A 24,794-nucleotide genomic window follows, 5' to 3' on the forward strand; every position below is an offset into this window, starting at 1 on the left:
TTGGCGTGCCTATATGTAACCTGACTGTTCTGTACACCTCCCAAAAGAATTGGACCATGATTTACTTAATCTCGTCATGTAATGAGTTTTCTTTTTTTTCCACTTTTTTTTTTGTATTTAGATTAATTCAGGGATTGGGCTCAGTCCTGTGTAATAGCATTTGGTTGCCTCTAATCTCCTAACCCCATGAATCTTAATCAAAACCAAAGGCAGTTTTTCTTTTCTTTTTTTTTTATATTCCTCTAATCCATCTTGAACAAGGCCAGGGATTACAATTCTGACCTTGGCATTCTGCTCTACTAAGCAAGAATCCCTGTCCATCTTTGTAGTGGGCATGTTACCTGACTGACATTATTGACATGTTTCCATTTTTTACATGCTTTATCCCTGTAGATTTGTGCCAGGAAACATCTGACAGCATCTCTGTTCTTGAAACAAACACACACAAAAAGTAGTTCCCTTTTTTTCTGCTGTTCAGATGGAGAAACTTCGAATGGATGCTGGCATTTACCTGTTTGTGGTCTTGATCCAAAAACAAGAGATTATTTATGCAGAAGTCTTGCAGAGATGAAGAGGAGATTTACAGAAAACACTCAATTGAGAATGGTTCTTATGAGGAAATTTTACCTGCATGGTAAAATTTACATTATTCTAAATTAATAGCTTTGTTGTATAAAATAAAATTCTATATTAAAATCTACAGAAGAGAAAAATTTAATTTCTATCATGGATGCTTCAGAGTTGTCAGGCAGAGTTTGTGATGTTTTTAACTGTACAAAAAACAACAGGGGAATTAAATTTCAACTATGACTGCAGCATAAAAAATGACTGGGTGTGTCCCATCCATCACAATGAAATGAAAACTCCCTGAGGCTGATAAGGCAGGTCTGTGTCAACAGGCTGTCAATGAAGACAAATGAGGAGGAGGAGGCTTTCAGAAGAATAGAGTATCTTTTATCTCCATCTGCTCCCCTCAATGGGCTTCACTCCCGTTTTCTGAGCGCTTGATTTCCTGGTTGTAAATAATTCAGGGTCGATGCTGCCATCTGCTGGTGGGCATATGAAGTCTTGTAGGTAAAAACAAAACAGCCCAAAGCACACAAAGTCAAAATCTCAATTGTTACATATCTTTGAAGAATTATTTCCAAGTGCCAGTCTAAAAAGTGTGGGTGCATTTTTACTTAGCCCTTTTTACTTTTAGAAATTTAAATTAAAACATTTTTGCAACCATGTTTAAATAACCAAATTATTTCTTAGTCCCCATCAGTGATCTCATAGCACTCTACTTCATCCATCTGAAAGAAAACTTGCTGGAATTTTTTTAAGGAAAGAAATTTTCAGAAGACACCATCAAATTTGTATATTAGAAGCAGCAGTAGCAGCAGCAGCAAATGTATAGTTATTTTCTGTTATGAATCATTTTTCATGTGAAGATTTTTATTATACAATAAATCCTCTTCTAATACAGCAGGTAATTAACAGAAAAAGATCACTACTGCTGACCTTTCTTCAGTTTTAAAGTGGCTGAATGTTTCAGCATTTTCCTTCATATGCTGAATAGACAACTGTCTTCATAATAATTGTGTTAATAAGGATTGCAGACCTTACTCACAAATATTTTAATTGTTAACAGAATCTAGAGCTATACAAATGCAGCCATATGGTTTCATTCTTATGCACTCCATAATCCTGTATTTCTTTTATTTCAGTCACTTTTCCAGGGAGCATAGAGCTGTGGAAATGATCACCTTATCCTCTATTCTGTGAAGTGAACACTCATCATGCAGAAGTATTATTTTATGAAATGCATTATTCATGAAAGAGTGACAGCAATGTCTGAGCTCCCTGGAGCACCAATGGCATTTACATCTTTATGATTCAAAGACTGTGTCAGGTTTTTCTACTCAGTGCTCTGCACCTCACATACATGCAGTTGCTGTGGTATGATCCGTTCTTTCATAATTCATCTGTGCTAATCACTGTCTTGATCTTGTAAAGACTTTTTCCTGGCACAGCTCCCATGCAGATTAAATGTTAACAATCTATTTCTGATTATGGATGCAAGATTTACAAGACTTAGCAAAAGGTTCTTAACCATTCTTTCCATCAAAAACTTAATTATACTGATTTAGTTGATCCAACTGCAAGTTGCAACACAAAAGTAACATATGAGGTCCCAGAGGTTAGAGTTTTAAGACAGATTGCACTTGTCAATGATTGAATAGACTATAAACTTACTTTTATCATCACTAAAAACAACAATTTCATCCCTGACAAGAAATCAACAGATACCGCAGTGCAAAACAACAAAAGTCTTATGTGTTTGAGTAGTCTTGACTACATTAATTAATGGACATGTCACTGTAAATGATGCATTTTGCAGGATCAAATAACTGATGAAACAATCGGGACAGAAGCATTAAATTTAGTAGAATAAAGTTAGGTATGATGTCTTCTTAAAGTATGAACCCTGACCCCTTGTATATTTCTGAATTTTGCCACATAAACACATATCAGTTTATTTTCCTTGGATTTTATTTCACCTTAATTGTGAAGTTAAATGAACTGTATGCTATTTTTAATAATGCTTCCTATTATCAGACAAAATATATAAATGAATCTTAAGAATTTGGCATTAAGCTTTATTCAGCACTCTTTTACTGAATGTCTCAACCAACTTTTATTATTATTATTATTTTGCTATTGTAAAGGGACCATCTTTTATACTAATCAACTACAATTCTTGCTCATTTTCCTTTGCAACATAACTAAAACTAATCATACCGTAAAAAATGTGAAGGATCTTTCCATTAGTCTTAATGGAAAGATCCTTCACATTTTTAACGGTTTGACAGGTGTCTTTTCCTGTATTTTCTACTTCATGCATTGCATCTTGAGAACAATACCTTTGCAAAACGCAAGAACCGGTTTACTAGCTGCTACCCAGATACTTAAATGTCTATGTGTTGCACTTAAGAGAAGGAGTAACCCCTTTTTGGCACTTTTGTGATATGTAAAGTAAATCAAAACATTAATCAAATCTTTTGTTATAGTAGCTGAGCTTGTCTGATTCTGGAAGACTTGAGCTCAGCGAGTTTGCTATAGTAAACTCTTTTGTGGTCTCATTTAAATGTTTTTTTTTTTTTAGTTTTCAAAAATATTATTTATATTGTGAAGTTTTTTTCACATAAAATCTGGTAGGGACTCACTTTTCCTCTACAAGAACACATAGGGGATGCTTCCTCTGAACAACTGCCTTAGTGCAATGCTATTGCAAAGGGACCATCCCAGTGGGATGACTGTGTCACTCAAAACAGAGTTGGAGCTGTGGGCATTTTTGCAGGCTAAAGTCATGTCATCTGAGACATTTAATTGGGTCTGAGCTGCCACAGGGGGACAGTGAACAGCATTCCCGCTCTGCGTGCCTGAAAACTGAGTTTACTCCACTCTGCATGGCTGCAGTCTGCGGATGACACATGCGTGCCGAGGCAAACTTAAGCTGTGGATGACATTAACAGCTGAGGCAAGCAAAGTGGACATCTTTTCTTAAATCTTACTAATCACAAAATAATTAAAGGATTTTAGTAAAAGTACAGACTGAAGTAAGAAGACATTAGTTTTTCTATTTTTGCTGATCTGGATTTGCTCAGGAGTGGCTGACATAAGGAGCAGGAGGGAAGAACCCAATCCTTCCTAATTGAGGATTTACTCAACTGCTTGGATTTTAACTTTTCAGTAGCCTATAGCACTTTTTGGTTTAGTTTGGATCTGCTTCAGGTAACGATGCCTTTTCGGAACTGAGTTTTGCCTCCTTATGCCAATAACATTTCACACATATCCATTGCAGTGTTGATGTGTAAAACTATACAAATTCTACTTGATGATAGAGACATCATTAAGGCATTTATTGTATTTGTGAAACTTTTAAGAGACAGCTTTGTTATAAACATTGGGGGAGAGTGGAGTGAGTTAAGCAGGGTTAAAGGAGGCAAATGCCCAGATATAAAAAGCCTGCACCTCCACTGAAAGGGGTCATGCAGCCCTCATCACCAGTCTGTCAAAGCTCTGTAATTATTTAATCCCTCTGGAACTTCAAATGTATAATGAAACTGGTTGTTGTGTGTGCTGTGTGCAGTTGGTGTATTTATAAGAGCCCACAGTGGTTTCATCGTATGATTTATCAAATGGTCGGCATTGACTTTCATTGCAATTCAACACGACACTTGCTGAGTTCAGTATTTATTTTACCTTGCCAGTTGAAATAACATGAATGCATATAGTTTAAATATAGTTTATTTGAAATTTAAAACATTTATGAATGTTTTTAATAAGAGAAATTAAAAAAAAGTTAGACACACTTTTAAAATCAAAAAATATGAAGGCTCTAATATCCAAATCATAAACAAAACCACAAAAAAACCACTACAATAATACTACAATAGGTGCTACCAGGTTGGTGTTGGATTTTCAGTGTGGATGCTGTTACTAAGTGAAAAAAAAGGATTTTTGAGGTTTTCAATTGTGAACTAAGAAAACGTTTTCAACCTCCAACTGTTATATAAAAAATTCTTAATGTGGAAGTGCTTAAAGCAGAGGTGCTCAAAGTCGGTGCTCAAGAGCCGGCATCCTACATGTTTTAGTTCTCTCCCTAGTTTAACACAACTGGATCAAATGATGTCTCGTTAGAAGGCATAAGAAGAACATTGACATGCTGAAAAGATTGTTGGTACTACCAGGGAGAGAACTAAAACATGCAGAATGCCGGCCCTCAAGAACTGACTTTGAGCACTCCTGGCTTTCAGCATTTATCATCTCAGGTATAAGGCCAGAATCTACAAATAACAATGTACTATTTTCTATCACAAAATGTTAATGACGTTAAAATTTCAGCTCTGTCTTCATTTGATCTCTGTTTTAATTTTTTAACAGCAACTGCTGTCTCACTCATGTTGATGTGCATTACAGCCTCTCCTTATAAATAACAATGACCAATTTCAGTAGCAAAAAATCAACCACAACATGCTGATCTGTCCATTTCTAAAATATTGCATCTTCCATATTGTGCTTTGGATTGTTCTGACAGCTCTTCTTTTCTCCGTTGCACCATGAAGGGATAAATGATCACCTCAACCAGAAGGGTGTCTCCTGATAAATCTGAAGTTAGAATAGCCTTCAGCCTCGATGACACATCAGGTAAACACACATTCACATACAGTACATACTGTGAACACACACATAGCCAAATCCCTTAATACAAAACTCCTTGCCTGCACCTGTGCTCCAGGATCTCAGAATGATTAGAAACAAGTTATTTTGAGGTTTTGAGCTGCTCTGGTTGTTCAGCATGTCATTTAACACCAGATCAAAACTACTTTTGGTTCGTTTCCACTATGTGTGGAACATTTGTGTTACATTCTGCCAACCAAAACAGACCATGCCGAGTGTAGCTTAAGTAACTCCCACTTGCTTTAACTGCGGGTTCATTCTTCCTGGCTATATCTGAGACAGGTGTTATCATTATTTCTGTATGACCACAGGATGTTAAAAACAAACATATACCTTTATGGAGCACTGTACTGGCAAAAAGCAAATATATGGACACCAAACTACTGTTTAATTTTTTTGGAAAAAGCACTTTTACCCCTTGAAGTTTTTCACGCTTTGTAATATTACAACCATTTCTGAGATTTTTTTTTTTTTTTTGTGGGATTTGGTGTGAGTGATGACACCAAAAGCTAGGACAGAACTTGAAGGATATTTGGGTTTTCAAATTGTATCAGACAAACAAAAACGGTCTGACATTTGTCTTCAGTTCACCACATCAATATTTGGAAAAGACATCGCAATCATGGCTACCAGTCTTTTTGGGTGTGCCTTTCTGACATGTAGAATCAGATATTTCTTGCCCTTTCACCTTTGTAAAATGACACAAGCTCAATCAGATGGCATTCAGTGTTTGTGAGCAACAGATTTTACATTTTGTCAAAGCTTCACAATTGGATTTAGGTCTTGGTTTTGATTTAGCCATTGTAACATACAGATACACTTTGATCTATGTTATATTATATTATATTATATTATATTATATTATATTATATTATATTATATTATATTATATTATATTATATTATATTATTTCTTTGTAGCTCTAGTTGCATGTAGGTTCTTGTAGTCTTGCTGGAAGGTGAAGTTTTGCTCAAGCCTTAAGGGGGTGGCATTAGGCTTACTTACTTTCCACGTAAAACGTGCAGTGTTATAGAACTATTAGGTAAGTGTGTTATCTTCAGTTGTTATGAAATGCTGTGAGTATAAATGCATTTGCCTTAGGAATGATCCTTGCAAAGGCCCATATAATTTTCTAAATTGTTCTTTTTACTACCACCTACACATGTATATTAAAGCTAAAGAGCATGCCTTTCAACCTAGGTTCTGTCTGTCAGGATGTTTTACTGCAGTAGGGTCAGGCACTGGGACAGCAGCTGCAGCTTTGCAATGACAGAGTCAGGTTTCTCGTATAATACTAACAGTGTCTTGCTGCCTGATTCACCGTTCAGCTTTTAGAACACTGGCCTATATATATAAGCAGTTAACACTTCCAGTTCAACCCCACCCGTCCTTGATTCCCCCTTGTCTTTCTTTCTCTTAGGCAGCAATGTGAAGAGCTATACCAGGAACAGCCATCTCAAATTTGTGTCTGAGAGGTCATTTGCCAAGCTTGTTCACTGAATGCAGCTCTCTCAAGGCGATTGAGCAGTCTGTCAAAACTGCCCAGGCAGAATCTTACCTGCAAATCAGAAGTGGATATTTTGGATCTTCTGAGATCATGTTATTGTCTCTTTGAACTCATGTTTCACAGCAGGAGATGAGCTGTGCTCCATCTGAGGATCAACATTTAGACCCTCTGTGACTTCATGCCTGACATAGTTCAAACCCAACACTGTGTCAGTCCTAAGCATGAGAACCATATTTATTCCTCTTTATAATTGGCCCAAGGCTAAAGGCTTGCCCGCTAATACTCCTGATTTTAGAAGGCTGCATCACTCCAGGATTCTCCACATGTTCCACAACTCTTGGGAGGGTATGCATCACTACCGAAACAGTGCAGACAATCTGTCTGTTTCTGTATGGCTGAATCCCTGTTTGACTTTACATATGGTCTGGATCATCTTCCTGTCCATTGCAGACATGTACAATGCTTGTTCAGTTGTATTCTTAACCTGCATGTCTTTCAGCCAGGCAGCTCATTACTGCTGCTCAGTCAGAGGACATGACTTATTTAGAAGTGCAGCATTGTGTTACAATGTTGTTGTGCTGTACAAGAGAACCTATAGTATTACATTTTCACAGAAAAGCATTGAGAGCAAGTTAAACTGTTCTTTGGCACATAAAGCAAATAATAGTTTTACTAAATACAGATTTTCAGTATTACAACCATAACTCATTTTTAAGACAACTGAAATATTTAGTTTTATTCCTGATTTAAACCTCATTAGTTAATGAAAATTATAAAAACGCTTGGCATGTAAATATACTTAATTTTTTCATATGTTTGGATCACAGTAATTCAATTCGAGAGGCAGTTACTTCCAAAGCCCTATCAGTTTTTTCTTTTGTTTCTTTTTTGTCTTTTCTCAAGTATAAATTCAACACAAAGCATTCTAAAAAAAAAAAAAAAGCCTACAATTTTACTTAATTATAGCTTACCATCATCGCAAAAGATTCCAACTGGAGCATGATTTGTCAAATGGCAAGTAGTGTGCTGCAGTCTAACTAAACCAAAGGAAAGGAAGGGCTTTTGAATCTTGAAGGTTTCAATCAGAAATCTTTCTCAAGCTACATATTGTTTATCCATCCGTCTTCTCACACCCTTGTCCCTAGTGGGGTTGGTAGGGGTGCTGTTGCCTATCTATACCAGCTAACGTTCTGGGTGAGAGGCGGGGTACACCCCAGACAGGTCGCCAGTCTATCGCAGAGAAACACAGAGATAGTACAACCAACCATGCACACACACACTCACACCTAGGGAGAATGTAGAGAAACCAATGAACCTGACAGTCATATCTTTGGACTGTTGAGGGAAGCCAGAGTACCCGGAGAGAACCCACGCATGCACAAGGAGAACATGCAAACTCCATGCAGAAAAGACCCCAGGCCGGGAATCAAACCAAGGAGCTTCTTGCTGCAATGCAACAATGTTACCAACTGCACCACTGTGCAGCCCAACATACTGTATAGTTGTTAGGTTTTAAAATTTTAATCAAAGTAGCCACTAGAGGGAGCTTTAGAACCACAGATGGTGCATCTCTAGTCACTATAATCATGGGGCTAGAAAAACTTCATAAGTCGACACATAATGATGTTTGGTTCGTTGTGATTCCCAGTTTTTTAACAATAATTTCTAACATATTATGAACTCTATTTCTTCAGATATAAAAGATGTGGAAGATCTTTCACAGGCCTTCCCTGACCTTGAACAACGTTTACAGGTATGTAGTTCTGTACTGTCCGCTAATAAAAAGAAGAAAATGTCAAGTTTGTTTTGTGGTACTTCTGTCGTTCCTTTAGCCATATACAGGTATTTTACCTCTTATTCTATTATCACATTTTAATGTGAAACTCATTCAAAACAAGATATTTAGAAAAAATCAAAGCAAACCAATGTTTGATATATATAAAAACATATGTCCTAATACATTTGAGATTATATATAGATTTATTCAGATAGCACTTTAACTTTTTTTAAAAATCTGTTGTATTGCTATCAAAATGCTGTTAGTGCTCATGTTGAGTTCCAGTAGTGTACTGCTCTGAGTCTACACATTACTCTAACTCTGAATGATATTTTTGTTTTGATTATGTGCACAAATGTGTTCTTGATCTGTAGTAAAAAAGTACTCAAATATGACTGATATGTTTTGGTATTTTGTGATATCAAAAATGTATGTATGGAGAGTATGTTACATAATGTTACTCCTTAACTGAAACATTTTACAAACATGAAAATATAGAATGATACCAATATAACTAATAATTCATCCTTAGCCACCTTTATGAAAGTACATAGGTGCAGAAATATTCTAAAGGAATCTTTAGAAAAAATGACTAAGTGAGATGGTTATATGGTGATGCAGTTAGTAGCTCTGTTGCTGTGCAGTGAGAAAGTCCTGAGTTGAAATCCAAGTCAAGGTTCTGTCACTGTGCTTGTGTGAGTTCTGTCCAGGTACTCTATTTTTCACTTTTTCCCTCAGCCCAAAAACTTGAATTTTAAGTCAATTAAATACTCGGAAGTTGCACTTGGTCGTAAGTTTATGTGTGATTGTATTCATGTGTCTCTGTGTTCCCCTATGATTGACTTGTGACTTGGAACTGTCCAGGGACACAAGTTTATAGCAATTTTGGTCAATACAAATCAAAATCTGTCTCTTTCATATTTCTTCCTCTGCCTCTCCAATGTATTGCAGCCTGTGTTACCTTGCATGTCCCTAAGAGAGAGTGTTCAGGTGTACAAAGAGCACTGCAGGATGGCCAGAGAGTTCCATCATGTAAAACACGAGATCTCTGTCCTCGAGGAACGCAAGTAAGGCTTGATGATATGTACAAAGTATTTCAATCTTTGAATGCACAAGAACAACTAATTACATGTGATACAATTCTGAAAACAACTGAGCAAAAATATGCATTGTTGAATTGAAATCTATATCCAGTTTCTCCTGCACTGCTAGCACAATGGGTCTGTAGGTAATGCAGCCCTCCTTAACTGGCAAGTGCTGTAGGATTCATGGTTCCCCAATTTGCGGGTTGCACTGAAACAACCCACTTCAGTATTCCTAAATAAAGAGATGCATGAAGACTGACCCTCGATAAGATAAGACATGATGAGTCATGTTACTACTCTCACACTTCTTCCTTGTTGCCATTATCTACCAATACACAAAGACTTTACATCTAATTAAAATAAGCAACAGATATACAAGGACAAAATACTGTTTAAATAATAAAGCTACAACTATCTCAATGCTAAACATGCTTTCGACTTTAGCTCACAATCATTAAAGTAAATTTATTATGCAACACTGAGTCAGTTTTCTTACTTCTCATATTTCAGACACACAAAGTGTTGCAAGAATGACAACAGGGATATTACTTCAAGAAAATGACAGGATCTTTTCTTAAATGTTTTGCTACACTTAGTCTGTATGAAAGCAAAGAACATTAAGGACTTTATCACTTTTCAGTATTGTTTCTGTTACTTAGTGATTTAACATTTCAACAAACGTAAAATAAGTCAAGGGAAACGCATTTTTTTGAGATCTTCTCAAAAAAGTATTTGGTAATGTACAGCTTTATGTGAAAGTTTTAAAAGTCCAATGCATATGAATGTGGTTTTGAAAAATGTCTTCTTCCTCTTTTCAGCCGCTTTGTGTGACAAAAATAAACATACATGTGCCCACACGTGATTTCCTACTTACTTCCATATTCAGAAACTCACAAATACTTCAGAATGGAGTTTGTGGCCTTTTAATGAACAAAAACAAAAGACTGTGAAGACAAAACACTTCAATTTCAGTTATATGTTAAAGGTGTAATCTCTAATTCATTGACCGGGTTACCACAGAAACCACATTTCTAAACAATGAATTTATTTTGTGGTTGCCAAAGATGATCATCTGGTAGACAGATTAGAATATTATTAATTAGTTCATTTATTTCAGTAACTGAGATGACTAAGTGAAACAAGCACATTATATAGACTATGTACTCAAAGACTCATGCCTTCAAGCCTTTATTTAGCTAATTACTACTAACTTTTAAATGTGGTATTTATGATTAAAATAATTCATCAGACCAATAAAAAAAACCCTTGACAGTGCCTCCCACTTTTGACTGTAGGACTTCAACATTTACTGTATGCTTTCCATGCTATCTTCATAAAAACTAATCCTCTTGTGTTGAGCTCCTGACCCTATCCTCCTATTAGTAGCCTCTGCCTACTGATGTTCAGTCCAGGATTCACTCGTCATTGAATTTCTCAGTCTGCCAGTGGAAGGGGCTTCATATTCATTAAAAAACAAAGCCAATCCACTTGACATTTTCAAAGCATTTTACAGAAACTATGTCGGAAATTTCAAAGTAAACAACAGTAATGCACTCTTAAATAGGTGTCAAACATTAAAAGCCAATAGCAAGCCTTTTTTTTTCTTTTACAAGATATATAAACTTGTATATTCAAAGAAGATAATTGTATTAGTTCAATGTGAGCTGTAATCATTTACAGCTCACATTGTAAGAGTCAGTATGAAATCTAATGTGGCAGGAACCAGAGAAATGATTCTTGACACCAGTGGTGACGAAACAAATCAGGCTGGAAAAGTTCACAAATGTTTGCATTTAGGAGTGTATGACTGAACTCGGGATGAATAAATGGACTGAGCTCTTGTATCACTCCATCTTGTGGTAAAAGAACAAATGAGAAATAAAGTGAAGCTCTCAATTTAATGACTCATCTATTGCCGTTCAATAACAAAAGAACAAGAAACCTTTCATAAATTACTGAAATAACCATTTTCCCCTGGAAAATTCACTCTGTTCTTACACATTTAAATACGTCAGTAGAGATAGCTTAAGCAAATAATCATCAGGACTTTGGGACACTTCCCTTTTCTTGATACATCTTTAAAAAAAAAAATCTTTAAAGGTTTGTCTTTCTCATTTCTTCAGGCGAAAGTTGCTGGTGGATTTGGTGGAAGATGAGAAGGTAGCTGTAGAGATTGCCCGTCTCGAGGAGGAGTTTCAGCGCTTAACGGAGGAGAACCACACATTGATGACCCTCCACAGTGAACGCAGGCAGCAGCTGGAGAGGCTTTGCCTCACCAATCGAACAAGGCAAGACTCCTCTTGACCTCCGACTTCCCAGAAACTGAGTCTATCAGACTTTCACCTGACACCAGACCAGTGGCCAGGAGACTGTTTTCATGTGCAGTCTTTGAATTGTCTAATTACACTGACAGGACCTGTTTCTATGGATAATCTGAGTCACTTATGTGAACCTCAGATGTAAGCTTGTCATCACTGAGAAGTTGTTAGTAATTCGTCAGCAATGACAGATTTTTAGTGTGCTGTTTTGTTGTTTGTTTTTTATTTTATTTGCTGAACCATAATGGTCATAATGACAGAACAATGCATTGCAAAAGTATTTATATCATGTGAACTTTTCTACATTTAGTCACATTATAATTGCAAAATTCAATGTATTTTATCTAAAATTTAAGTGGTAGGCCAACCTATTCGGCTTGCACTCAACCTAATTCACTTTCATAGCCCTAAATAACATGCATTTGGCTTTAGGTGTCAATCACAGTTAATCTGTGTAATGTGCTTCTTTATTCAATTGCTCTGAATCAACTTTTGTTAAACCATTTTTTGGTGCAGTTACAATTGCAAGTTATCTGGGTCTCTTTGGTAAAATATACTCAGCATCTCCAATCGAAATAGTTCCTATTGGATCCCTGCTGGATTCAGGTCTGCACTTTGACAAAGACCTTCTAAAACATAACCATGCTCTTATCTAAACAGTTCCCTTTTTGCTTAGATTGTATGCTTAAGTTTTTTGCAGCATCTAGTATGATCTGTTTTTTGTTTGCACTGTTTTGAATTCTAAAGAAAACCCATACAAAAGGAAGATGCTGCCAGCACCCTGTTTCACAGTGGACATGGTGTTTTGAGGTTGATTTGTATTTTAACCATGCAGTGTACATACAATGTGTGTAAAAAGGTTCTACTACAGTCTCATCTGACAAGAAGTGCTTCTTACACAAGTTTACTTTGCCCCCAAATGACCTGGCAAACTTCAATGTCTCTCTAAAAACAATAGTTTTTTCCACTATTCTATAAGAGCTCAATTTATGGAATGTACCACTATTTTTTTTTTTTACAACAAATTCTCCCATTTTAGATGTTTATCTCTGAAGCTCATCCAAAGTTATCATGGGCCTCTTAAGTGCTTCTCTCAGTACTCATTCTGCCCATCATGTGGTGAGTTTGAGATCTTGGTTGATTGGTTGAATAGCTTTAAGGTCATATAATGCACTGGATTTTTTGTGACTGACCTGATTTTGCAAACCAATTTCAGGTCTTGTGAAAAGTCAGATGCTTCATCTAAGGGAGCAAAATGGACCATTTTGGCTATGATCCAAAATGTTATCACAAATTTCAGTGTTAGAAACTCTGTGAGGAAAATGAAGGGATGCAAGAATAAAAAATAATCTATTAGAAGTATCTGCTGACAGAGTTGTAAATTATCATTTACATTTTGTGATGAGTGGTGTAAGTGTAACAGTGTTATCCTGTAAATAGGAAAGTAAACAATGTCTGTGTTTGTGTTGTTTTTTTTTCCCTCTGATAATAAAAAGACATTTTATTGTAACAACAGCATCACTTCCTTAGTTTCATTTCTAAAATCATTCACTGTTGAGTCCTCTTTGTCCGCCTTACGAAGAAAAAGGAAGTTTTTTTTTTCTTTTTAATGACGAATGAGTTTATTCTGGAATTACGCAACACTCACCTGATTGGCTAGTTTAACTGTCACTGGCTTCCTTCTTCTTTTAAATCATGTGACACTTGCAACTTAATTTGGCAATAAATGTTTTGCTGTAGCTACTTTAGGGGTTGACTATTGTAAAATGTCCTCATGCAACAGTTTTTCTTCAATACCTTAAGGTTCAGAGGACCTATTGAGTTTGAGGAAATTTGTTGACATGTATTGTACCGTGTTGTAATCAGTCATTACTCTCATAAAAGACAAAGATACACACACAACACAGACAGTAAAACTCTTTAGAGAAAAATTTACTTTTAGTTTAAGAAAATTTTTGCAGTGTTGTTATTTCCACTCAGGTTACTTCTCCTTTTGCTCTTTTGTCACATTTTAGATGACATAAAACAAAGGTAATCAAGATCAAAACAAATGGCAGTTTTTAACCTGCCCCTCTTGTTAAATCGTGAATAAAATGCAACTCAACAACAATTTTGAAAAACTGTTTAGTTTCAATAACCACACCCAAAGTTCCAAAATACAACTTGTTTGACAACATGAAGGAAAGAAGCAACACATCAAATTCATGCATGTTCTTGTGTTTGTGTCATTGTGAAGCACTTTTGATTTTAATTTATGTGATAGGTGATATATGAATAAATTTTACTTAACTCAAAAACCCATCCATGTAGTTGAACTAAACCTTTCTGTAAAGAGTGGGCCTAAACTTCCTCCACAGTAATGTGAAAGAGTGATAGCAAGCTTATAATGTTAAACTCTATCTAGAGTTTTGCTTCTATTCTTTCATGTGTGTTCGAGAAATCCTTGAATCTCCTATGGCAACCATTTGCGGGGTGACAAGCTGCTTTCTATTTTCAAGCAATTCACTCAAAGTTCCCAATTCACAGATCACACCTTTTCCCCAATGTCTCCCACACAGCTCCATCAAACCAGCAGCAGCAATGAGCAAACACCTGGTGAAAGTCCACACCTGCTGAGCTTATCATACAACCTACTTCTCAGACCAATGCGGATGAGTGTTGGAATGAGTAGGTGCTTCTTAAAGAAAGTGATGTCCAATTTCAAGGTGTTAAATTGCAAACTCAAATTCATTTCAAATTCAAACAGAATAACAGCCTGGCACCCTTTTCAATGTCTGCTGTTGCTGCCAAGGATGGCACAACTGACTGTTATATTTGGAGGTAACAAGTTCTTCACATACAATTTGATTTGGATTATTTTCTTTCTTTAATTAATTCAAATGTGCATTTTACTTTTATTTTCCCAGGTTAATTCATTCTAATATCACAATTAGTAAAATAGAACAGTTCTGTTTTCTTTTTCACTTCACTGTATCACTTGAAGAAAGTCATTGTGTATGTTGTTTTTCTGCAGGACATTTTCTTAAAAAATTTGTTTGATATAAGTTACCTCATCTTGAAATCCAGACTTTATTCCCTACCTTTATCTTAAACTCCTTTTATTGTGTTCAGGGTGGATTTCCAAAGAAAGGTTTGTTTACCAGACAGATCCAATGGGGTAAAAAGTGCTAGCTCATCCTTTATCAGGAGGAGCGCATGAGTCAGCTCTGCTTTGTTACACCCATGGTGGTTACAACACGTAGACACACGCAAGTCTTACACACACACACTCCCAGTGTTTCTCCCTTCCTCCCTCTCACACACACACTCACAGGCCATATGACTGAGTCAAGCTCAGTTTTTAGTTTGTGGCTGAGCTGTGATAAGGCGTTCTAGGAAACAGGCTGGTTTTCCATCTACCAGAATCCATGTCTGTGAGGCTGCTGGAACTTTCTTGAGCACCTGAAGAGGGGTGAGCAAAGCCAGCTTCCTAAGGTGGGCACTTGTATTATTTTCTTTTTCTTTTGAGTGAAAACATCTAGTGTAAAATTTGATTTTAGCAGTGTGGGAGTGGTTAACCTGTGTGTGCTTGTGTGTTTTGTATACACATAGATGTCTGTGATGGCTGGGCTTACCCGCGCGTCGTCTGTGTTTACATTCGAGTCCACAGTACATTCCTCCCAGGTGCTGCACCGCTTGAATGAGCAGCGCTGCCGGGACATGTTGTGTGACGTGACGGTGCTGGTGGAAGGTCAGAGTTTTAGAGCCCACCGCTCTGTGCTCGCTTCCTGTAGCGAGTACTTCTTGCAAAAGATCTCTTCCCCCACTCAACACGGAGCAGTGATCACTTTGCCAGAAGAGGTGAGAAGCCTGTTAAGGATGCCATGTTATAGAAGAAAAAGTTATACAAAAAAACTCTTTTGCCTCAGAAACCACAAATCTGTTTGAAAATGAAATGATAAACATAACTAAAAGTCTTATTTCCTCAAGTGCCAGTCCGGGGATTTTTTCCCCCTGATGACTCATGAACAGTCAGCTTGTAAAATAGACAGTAACTAAACTTACCCTTACCAAAAAGACAACTTCACTTAACAAATTTAGTTATATTTTGAACATTACCACATCATTTGTTTATCTCATGGAATTAATGTGAAAAAAATTGTTCAAACACTAATTTTAAAAAAGTCAATCATGTACATTTTTGGTATTGCAAACCAATACCAATTTTAATGTATCATTTTAATCACAGAATGACTAATTGTTATTCTCCAAATTGTTTTTTCCAATTACCAAATATAACGGATGTAATTCTCCCCTGTACAGACATCAAGTCAAGACAGCTTTCTCAATAAAATTCACAAAGAAGGCGGGATCAAAAAGTTTCCAAGAAAATTTCATAAATATGATAAAATGTATGTCTGGAGAATTCATTTCTTTGACTTTGTTTCTGTTAGTGTTTAAATATATCAATTTTTTTAAGTGATGATTTTTAGAAATTAAGTTATTTATACAAAGTGATGATTTTTAGAAATTAAGTTATTTATAAATACAAATTAAGAGTGTATTTATTGTTGTCTTTATTTACCACAATTCCTCATAAATTGACCCCATTAGCTAATGAAGGAGGGTTCCCCTGACTTAGACAATGTCACAAAACTATTCCAATCTAATTTCACATACTGGGAAGAGGTCCAGGGAAACATTATCTTCTCAATATTTAAGTCATTGTTACATCTTTGTTGGTTCTTTATATAAATACTGATGATTAATTGCGGTAAAGTAATTTGCATCATGTGAAATGTTCTGTTGTTCTGTTCTTCTTCTTCTTTTCATTTTAAGCTGAGATAATTTCTGCTCCCCAGTTCAAGTCACCCTAAAACATCTAAAAAGGATTGTGATATAAACTTTGACTTGTCCCAGGACTTTGCTTTTTCTTAATTTTTAGCAAATCTTTAATAGACTTCATGGTATGTTTTGGTCGCTGTTGAGATTCAGGGTTGGTTTCTGCTTTAGCTTTTCCTGTGGTTTTAACAGACAGTCACACACTTTTCTTTAGATGTTGTAAATACACATTAGAATTCATTGTGGAACCTGTAATGGTGAGCTGTCCAGGTCCTGCTGACTCAAACTATCCCCAAAGCCTTACCGCTTTCAGCTATGCTGTTTTTGTTTTTATGGACAATGTTTTTATGCCAAAAGTCCTCTGTCTTGATATCCAGATACTTTACTTTTAGATTATTCTGTCCATAGAATATTGTTCCAAAAGGTTGGCTTTTTTCTGCAATTTTAGAAAGGCAGAACTTGCTTATACAGGTAAAACTGGGCTTGTGGGGAGTTGTGTAAATGTCTAACCAAATGCAAATATCTAAGATTTAAACATTTCAGACCTAATCAAAAACACTTAGCTTAGCAACATCATCATGCATCCGATGTAATAAACCTATGTAGTAATAGTTATTTTAAGTGAAAATAAATGTTAGTAAACTATTCATCTTCCGAAATTACATTTTTATTGCAGTTTATAGAAACATTTTAAAGTATTTTCTTGAGTTTTCATTGGTTACTTAGAGATGCTTAATTTAAAAGTGCAAACATGTTTGGAACATGACTATAGGAGCGACTATACTACATTCATTTTCATACCTGAAACATGGAACGTGTTAAGTGTGCCCAATAAATATATTAGATAGCTTATATTAAGTGTAAAAATATGAAAAAGAATTGGCATTCATTTAAAACACATTGATATGTTGTCTTTTAAGACACTTTACATCAGAAGGTCACTCAGACTGGAAAGGTTTTCACTCAGACTGGAAAGGTTTTACATATTCTGTTCCCAGTGTGAGTTTTAGACAGAAATATCCTTCCATCTCCTTCCTGCTATTCTTGTGCAAATATCTGAAGCAAATAACTGTTCAATGCAAATGTGAGCACAGTATAAAAGTTTATAAAACTGCTTTTGCATAAATCCTTTTGATGTTTTTGAGACAGGTGTGGTTTTAAGACAGCAAAAGTCCACTTTGGTTTTGCGCCCTGTCATGATAGCTTCAACCAAATCTTACAAAACCAAGAAGCCAAGCATATTATCTACTGCATGAAATATATATTAACTATTTATGCTTACCAATATTTTTCTCCTTTCACTTGGATATTGTTAAATTAAACAATACCAAGTGTGTGGACCTATCTTCACACAATGTCTCTGCACAACAATATCTTATAAAGTATAAAGTAAAATGTAATAATGATTTTAAAAAGAAGTACATTACTTTGAGCTACTGTATTCTAAATGATGTTGTTAATGTGTCTTGCTTAATTTTTAACAGGTGACAGTGGCTGGCTTTGAACCATTGCTGCAATTTGCCTACACATCCAAACTCAACTTTGGAAAAGACAATGTTTTAGAAATACGAAGCTCAGCCTCGATCCTTGGGTTCAGGGACTTGGACGAGGCATGTTTTGATTTCCTCCTGCCAAAGTTCTTTGTGAGTCGCAACGGCTCTGCCCCCATTGTGCGAAAGACCTGTTGTCGGAAGGAATGCAAGAGGCGATTATCAAAAGAAAATAGTGCCACAGACTCTGACGATGTGTTGTTGGATGACAAAGAAGTAAAACCAGTCGCTGACTCATCACCAAAGCGGGACGTGACTTGGGACTGCAACAAGTCCGTGAGCAACAAAATGGGAAGTCAAAATAGCACAGCCAGTTTGGGAGCTGTAGCTGAAGACAAAAATGACCCAGTCATACAGGGTCCGAAGTATCGCAAGTTCCAGTTGGCTTGCAAGAAGGGAATGTTTGCCAGTGAGAAATGCTCCTTCAATTCAGTTATATCAGGAATCAAGAATGGATGTGCCCTCTCCTGCCTGTCGTGCCCCAACAAAGTACATTGTGAAAAAGAAACCATGGTTGATTTAACTGGAAATCCAAACTCCAATACATGTATAGAAAGCAAAGCTGAAGTAGAAGAAGTGTGGGGAACTGAAAAACACAATGTGAAAAGAGAGAACTGTGAAAATAAAGTTGTAGTTGATATTTCTAAGGAAGGTACATTTGAAGAGGGAAACCAGTGTTGTAAGGTTCAGGAGAAGAACATTACGACGCATGAAGAAAAGATGGAGTACTCATCTGAAATCATTTCTTCAGAGAAAACAAAAATAAAGACACTCTCACCAAAGCCAAGCCTAATCCTCTGTGAGAGATCACAACTGCCCTTTTGCCCCTTAATGTGTCTGGGTGTGAACACTGCAATCACTCAGTCAATGGGGAAAGAAAAGTGTGTTGTCAGCAATACAGAAAGTAAAACATCAAGAGTCTCTGGCGCAATAATCTCATGCTCTTCCCAACAAAATGAGATTTCAGAAGACAAGGGAAAAAATCAAGACAATGTCAATCAACAAGGAAGAAAAAGTGCACAAATGTCAAATATGGGAAGAGAAAACTCCAGAGAGAGAAGCACGGTGAAGAAGGAAACTGCTGATCACCTCCATGAGCAGTTCAGGTTCAGTGAAGACACCTACCAGCAAAATTTCCTGGACTGCAAAGCAGGGTGTTCCACAGATGCTTGTGGAGAATGCGTGCAGGGCTCATCTCTACAGTGGCCAAACCTCGTTTCCACCAAAAGTGGGTGCCCATTTTATCAGGATTTTGACCAAACGAACTGTGCAATGTTTGAGGAGACAAATCAGTCGTTTGTAAACTCAGGGGATGATGGAGATTCTGAGACGGAAACAGAGGGAGACAGTGAGTTCTCCACCAGTGAAAGGGCTCTACAGGTGAGCAGTGGACAGTTTCACTGTCAAGCTTCAATGCATTTCATAGGATTTGATATTTTGCACCAAGACACAGAACTATACAACTCTGAGTTTACCCAGCACTCCTACAGCTTGCAGCCACTTCCATGTGTCACTTCAAGGATGATGTACATTGCAATTTATTTAAAAAAGCATTCCCTCAGCATTTTTCTGCCACCACCATAATTAAGAATGGTGTGTTCAAAGCCTAATAAAAGTGCATATCATTCTAAAGCATACATACCTTTTGAAACAAACATTTAAAAAACTGTTTTCAAATCTCTTCCATTTTACAATTATGCATTGGGTGCTGTTCAATGAATACATTCTCCACAAAATACTTAAAGGTTTTGGCTGTAACCTTTAAAAAATCCATAGTCTACTTCATGTACAGTATATCATCATATTATCTAAGATAAGAGAGTCACATTCACTTTGTCAAAAACAAACAAGCATCTGCATTTATGTAAAGCAGATATGCTATGTTATCAAGTTAATTATTCACCCAGTACACAAGATGTATGCATGTGTTTGTTTGAGCAGGTTGTCTGGTTCAGAGTCCAATAAATCCAAAATTCACAGCATAGCCTTTTCTCTGAGCATCAAACTGAGGTCATTTCAGAGCTTTCAGAAGTTTCTTAGGTTGCTTGGAAGATTGGGTGAGAAATACAGATAAGGGGTGTACAGATGAGGCTCAGTTATTACCAGGAGTATTGTATTTAAATTCTTAACCCCAGATAAAGCTTCACAAGATTTATGCTGCTTAATGAATCTGATGGTGATATATTTCCTTGTGTATGCTTACCTCAGCAGATTTCTATGAGTAATATTTACCAGCTTGACAAAAATGTAGCAACGCAAAGTCAATTTCCCATTCTTGTTTTTGCATTTACAGAAAGTTTTATGTGGGAATACAAGATATTAGCATCAAGGAGCATAAATGTCTTTGAAGACATACCTTCATCTGTGCATATGTTTTGTACATAACCTTCATTTTCACTGGGTTTTCTTAGGTGCAGTTGCCATTCTCTGTGGATTGGATTGTGAATCTGAACAGAAATGACTTCCAGCATCTGCTGAAGCAGCAGGTTCTTACCCAAGAACAACTAGAGTTTGTCCATGATATTAGACGCCGCAGCAAAAACCGCCTTGCAGCTCAGCGTTGCCGCAAAAGAAAGCTGGATTGCATATATAATCTACAGTGTGAAATTAACAAATTGGTAAGACAGTCTTGCTTTTGGAATTATCTTAAATTTGATCAGATGTTTGTCATGTAGGTTGTGGTTTCTCTACATGTTTGCTACAGAAGACAGAGAGGGAGAAACTGATCTTGGAGAGGAACCGGCTGACCCAGAGGAAAATGGAAACATGTCACACTGTAAAGGCTTTGTGTCGGAGGGTCTGCAGTGAAGCAAGCCTACAACCAGACCAGCTGCAGGTGTTGATCAGTTCCACCTCTTCAGACTGCCCTCTGTCCTCATTGGTTCCGCAGATAGATGCGCTTCTGTCACAACACGGATCATCACTTCATCCAAAAAATGCAGCATCGCAGGAAGATACACTTAACCCACACACAGATCCAAGTACATGACAGAAAAACTGAAGCAAACTCACAGTGCCTCAGACTATGATGATCATTAATTTGTACAGGATTCTTTTGCATTTGCTCGGACATTATCGTGGACAGTGACCAAAGGATAGAAATGTCCAGAGATTGCAGACAGTATAATCGCTATAGTCAGCAGATTCTTTACATTTCTTGATTATTTTATTCGCTTTTTAACTCAAATATATTTGGGAGGGGTCACATTGATTTATTTTACTTACATTCCCAAATCCACAATGTTATTTGTCACCAGTTTTTGCAGCATTACACAGTGTTTTACACACTGCCCAGGGACCCACTCTGACACAAGCGCTTCAAAAAATGTTATCTGCAAATTTCTGGATGAACATGTTTTGTATTATTTTTCATTAAATTCTTTAAAATGCAGTTTGATAATTATAAGGATGAGACCTAAAAACTCAATCCAAATCTAGACTCAGTTGTTCTATATTGATTATAAATAACTTGATTTTGATTCAGCAGTCAGGGCATCATTCATGCAAGAACCGATACTGGCATTGCAAAGTGTAGATTAATGACAGTTAAGGATCAGAAAGCATCAGGCAGTTTTCAGGTGTCCTACTGAGCCATGGTTTATAAATCATATATTTTTTAATGGTTTACCCTAGAGAGGCAAAACTTTTTTTTATCTTTTAAAGGAATAACTATTTCTGTAAACTTTGTAAGCCTAAAAATTACCATTTATGGCTTGTCCTTGTGTGCTCAAAAAGAAATAATAGGTAGGTTTAGGATGGATAAAAAAAAGCCCACAAATCTTTAAATAAAAAACTGTTCAAACCAAATAGAGAATATCACTGTTATTGCTATCAACATTGTATTAGGTTGTTGCTTATTTTCCAAAATACTTTTATCTCTTTAAAAGTAATTAATCTACAGATATTATTCTACAGTTGTTACATCTACTTAAGATTTCAGATAATGATGCAAATGTTTTCGATGTAAAGAAATATTTCCCTATCTTTGGTATTTTTACAAGTCTGGTGGAAACAATGGCAAATTCTGAGTTTGTGATACAAGTCCCAAAATATTCTTTTGCTCTGGAGGTTTGTTACGGGTAACAAAAAAGACGGGTCATTTTGCCTTCAAGTGATTTATGGGTTGAAGCAGTTCTTTACAGTGATTGAATGTCTTTCTCCTAATTATGGCAAAAGACCAAAACAAATTGTTTAGTTGTCCCCAAACAACCTTTCTACAATTTCTTTTTATGATCAACTAGTGGAAATGGAGAAAACTCCCCTTTTTTGTGCACACTATAAGAAATTGTTGCTGAAGACCAGGAGTGACTAACAATGGTAAAGGTGGTTTTTGATTGCCAGCTTATTATTTGGTTCTAAATTAAAGTGTTTTTATTGTTTCATTTTACTTGAGTATTACAACCACCTTGAATTCATCCCTCTAATTATCTGTAGTATGGGCTTGTTGACTTGAATGGTCATTGCCCACCTTAATGCCATAGTAGTGGAAGAAAGGGTTTACCGAGGGTTTATGCAAGAACCACCACATGATCAGACAAAAATGCAGACAAGAACCATTTACAAAACATTGCTTTGAAAATGGTCATGTACTGGATTACAAAGAACAATCTTGCAGTCAGTGTGCCAAGAGAAACTTTTAAAGATCCAGATAGCATTGAAAACTATTGTTATTTTTTGCACTAACATATTTAGAAAAAATGAGGCTGTTTAGAAGTAAGCCATAAAGTGATGATAAATGACCGAGGATTTCTGCAAATTACTGTAACTAATCCAAAAGTCTATGCATTGGCACAGTGTGCTATGTTTAGCTTTTCAACAGTTTGGCTCTCATTTTTCTTGCAGTCATTGTGGTCTCTTTCCCTCGGTCAACCACAGTGACAAAGCTCTTGTTGGAACCACGAATCTGTCCTAGCTCGTTAGAAACCTAGCAACATAAATTTAGCTTCGTTTAACAGTAAGAATTTTTTTAAAAACTATATAGAAAACGCTTTAGTATCTTTCCAAAGTGTGAGGCTTTACACCTGGCCAACGTTTAGATTCATTAGTAGGTTTTAGTAGAAAAACCATCCCCATTTTTGTATGCAGTACTATGAATAACTTTAAAGAACACTTTGTTTTCTTGTTTTGTTTTGAAGCACGTCCTGTGGTAGTGGAATATTTGGCTTGTTACTTATTAACTTAAACATCATTATTTAAATCACCGACAAAGGTCAAGTTAACAAATTATGCAGAACCTACTGATGTAGCACAAATAGATTTATGTTAATTTTCTAAATCCCTTTATTGATTCTTTATCTGTGGCTTTTAGGTTAGCTATTACATCTATTGTAGCTAAATACTTCTCATCTACAGTTGCTTTTCATGTACTTAAGATTTTCTTGATATGCTATTATATTTAAGATGAATCATGTTTTGAACCAGCTGTGGTCCGCTTTGATTTACTTAATCATTATGTGCATATTTTTATTTCAGCTATGTGTATATTAAGATATAAGGTGAATGAATATATTTTATAATACAAACTTGAACTCTTACACTACTTCTTAATCAGTGTGGTACTGACTGCCCTCTTGTGGCTATACATTGTTACAAAAGTTTACCACATTATGGTAACTGAAAGGACCTCCAGCTCTTTCATTTCTGTGTTTTTCTTTTGTACCTTGGCATTCTCAGTTGAAATATATAAAAAATAATTTTTATAAAATACTCAATGGTAATTGTGTTCATTTCCTTCATATATAAAATTCGTCTGTGCTTAGTGTAAGTGGTGAAGGTGATTATTTTATTTCTGGAGAGGGCTCATTTTTCAATATTGACAAATTCATTGTGATTAAATTTGTCTCTTCAGCTACAATACATCTCTGTTAAATCTCATACCTTAGTCATACTATTGCACGTTTTCTCTTGTTCTTTAATCGTCTATAAAAGTATGCTGTGTTTAGTAAATAACTCTCCATCATTGTCTTTCTACAATGAGTTGAACACGCTTCCTGAGGTGTATTTGAAAACACCTTGTTTACACCTATGTAGAGTATGTTTTCTTCAACATATGTTGAAAGGCAGAAAAACACTACTTTAATCACTTTGTTTTTTATTAATCACTCCCCGTGTCTTTCTCTGCATATTTCTTTTATTAGCAGAAACGTGTGAAAACATAGACTGATACTCTCCAAAAGACTACGAAACCTTTTGTTATTCAGAAAAACTCTTGTCCCTCTCACACATTATGAGTGTAAGTGAAAGTGAGATCAGAAGGCCCAATTCTGCAAACCGACTATGTGGGAACTGTGAATATGCTCTTCAGTGAGTAGGAATAGTGTTTCCTTTACAAAACTTGTGACTACGTTGAAGATCTGCTTTCTCTCCAGTGACTTAACTCTCTTTCTAAAATGATACCCAACAAAGTTTATTTTTTTTATTTCAGTATTTCTAAATTAAATATTGCTTAATCATAATATTTTCCTCAACATGAAATCTAATCAGGACACACAATTCTGGCATATTTTAATC

General features: G+C 36.1%; 2 protein-coding genes across 5 annotated transcripts; both read left to right on the forward strand.

The window, feature by feature from the left end:
* The first annotated feature begins 3,395 nt into the window (after window positions 1-3,395).
* LOC129368415 (MAP3K7 C-terminal-like protein) lies at window positions 3,396-13,401 on the forward strand. Of its 4 annotated transcripts, none has more exons than XM_055043358.1 (5): window positions 3,396-3,777; window positions 5,084-5,193; window positions 8,428-8,486; window positions 9,462-9,577; window positions 11,719-13,401. In XM_055043358.1, exons 2-5 carry the CDS (start codon window positions 5,118-5,120, stop codon window positions 11,897-11,899), a joined length of 432 nt encoding a protein of 143 aa, XP_054899333.1. In that variant the 5' UTR covers window positions 3,396-3,777; window positions 5,084-5,117; the 3' UTR covers window positions 11,900-13,401. The 4 variants fall into 4 exon arrangements, with proteins under 4 accessions (XP_054899333.1, XP_054899332.1, XP_054899334.1 ...); XM_055043357.1 differs by having other exon boundaries at window positions 5,112-5,193; XM_055043359.1 differs by having other exon boundaries at window positions 3,396-3,523; window positions 5,112-5,193.
* Window positions 13,402-15,304: 1,903 nt separating this feature from the next.
* Window positions 15,305-23,990, forward strand: LOC129368844 (transcription regulator protein BACH1-like). Its single transcript, XM_055044004.1, has 5 exons — window positions 15,305-15,387; window positions 15,505-15,753; window positions 18,219-19,664; window positions 20,696-20,902; window positions 20,989-23,990. Exons 2-5 carry the CDS (start codon window positions 15,505-15,507, stop codon window positions 21,271-21,273), a joined length of 2,187 nt encoding a protein of 728 aa, XP_054899979.1. The 5' UTR covers window positions 15,305-15,387; the 3' UTR covers window positions 21,274-23,990.
* The last annotated feature ends 804 nt before the right edge of the window (window positions 23,991-24,794 follow it).

Source organism: Poeciliopsis prolifica, unplaced genomic scaffold, assembly GCF_027474105.1.
Source record: "Poeciliopsis prolifica strain line A6 unplaced genomic scaffold, Auburn_PproV2 SCAFFOLD019, whole genome shotgun sequence".
NCBI lineage: Eukaryota > Metazoa > Chordata > Actinopteri > Cyprinodontiformes > Poeciliidae > Poeciliopsis > Poeciliopsis prolifica.

What these genes read in the sequence shown, in the direction of transcription:
- LOC129368415 (XM_055043356.1), top strand. Translation starts at nt 6,955, where the DNA reads ATGAGAACCATATTTATTCCTCTTTATAATTGGCCCAAGGCTAAAGGC. An exon ending in ACCTTGAACAACGTTTACAG is followed by an intron (nt 8,487 to 9,461) that starts GTATGTAGTTCT and finishes AATGTATTGCAG; the next exon opens with CCTGTGTTACCTTGCATGTC. An exon ending in TCTGTCCTCGAGGAACGCAA is followed by an intron (nt 9,578 to 11,718) that starts GTAAGGCTTGAT and finishes TCATTTCTTCAG; the next exon opens with GCGAAAGTTGCTGGTGGATT.
- LOC129368844 (XM_055044004.1), top strand. Translation starts at nt 15,505, where the DNA reads ATGTCTGTGATGGCTGGGCTTACCCGCGCGTCGTCTGTGTTTACATTC. An exon ending in TGATCACTTTGCCAGAAGAG is followed by an intron (nt 15,754 to 18,218) that starts GTGAGAAGCCTG and finishes AATTTTTAACAG; the next exon opens with GTGACAGTGGCTGGCTTTGA. An exon ending in AGTGTGAAATTAACAAATTG is followed by an intron (nt 20,903 to 20,988) that starts GTAAGACAGTCT and finishes TGTTTGCTACAG; the next exon opens with AAGACAGAGAGGGAGAAACT.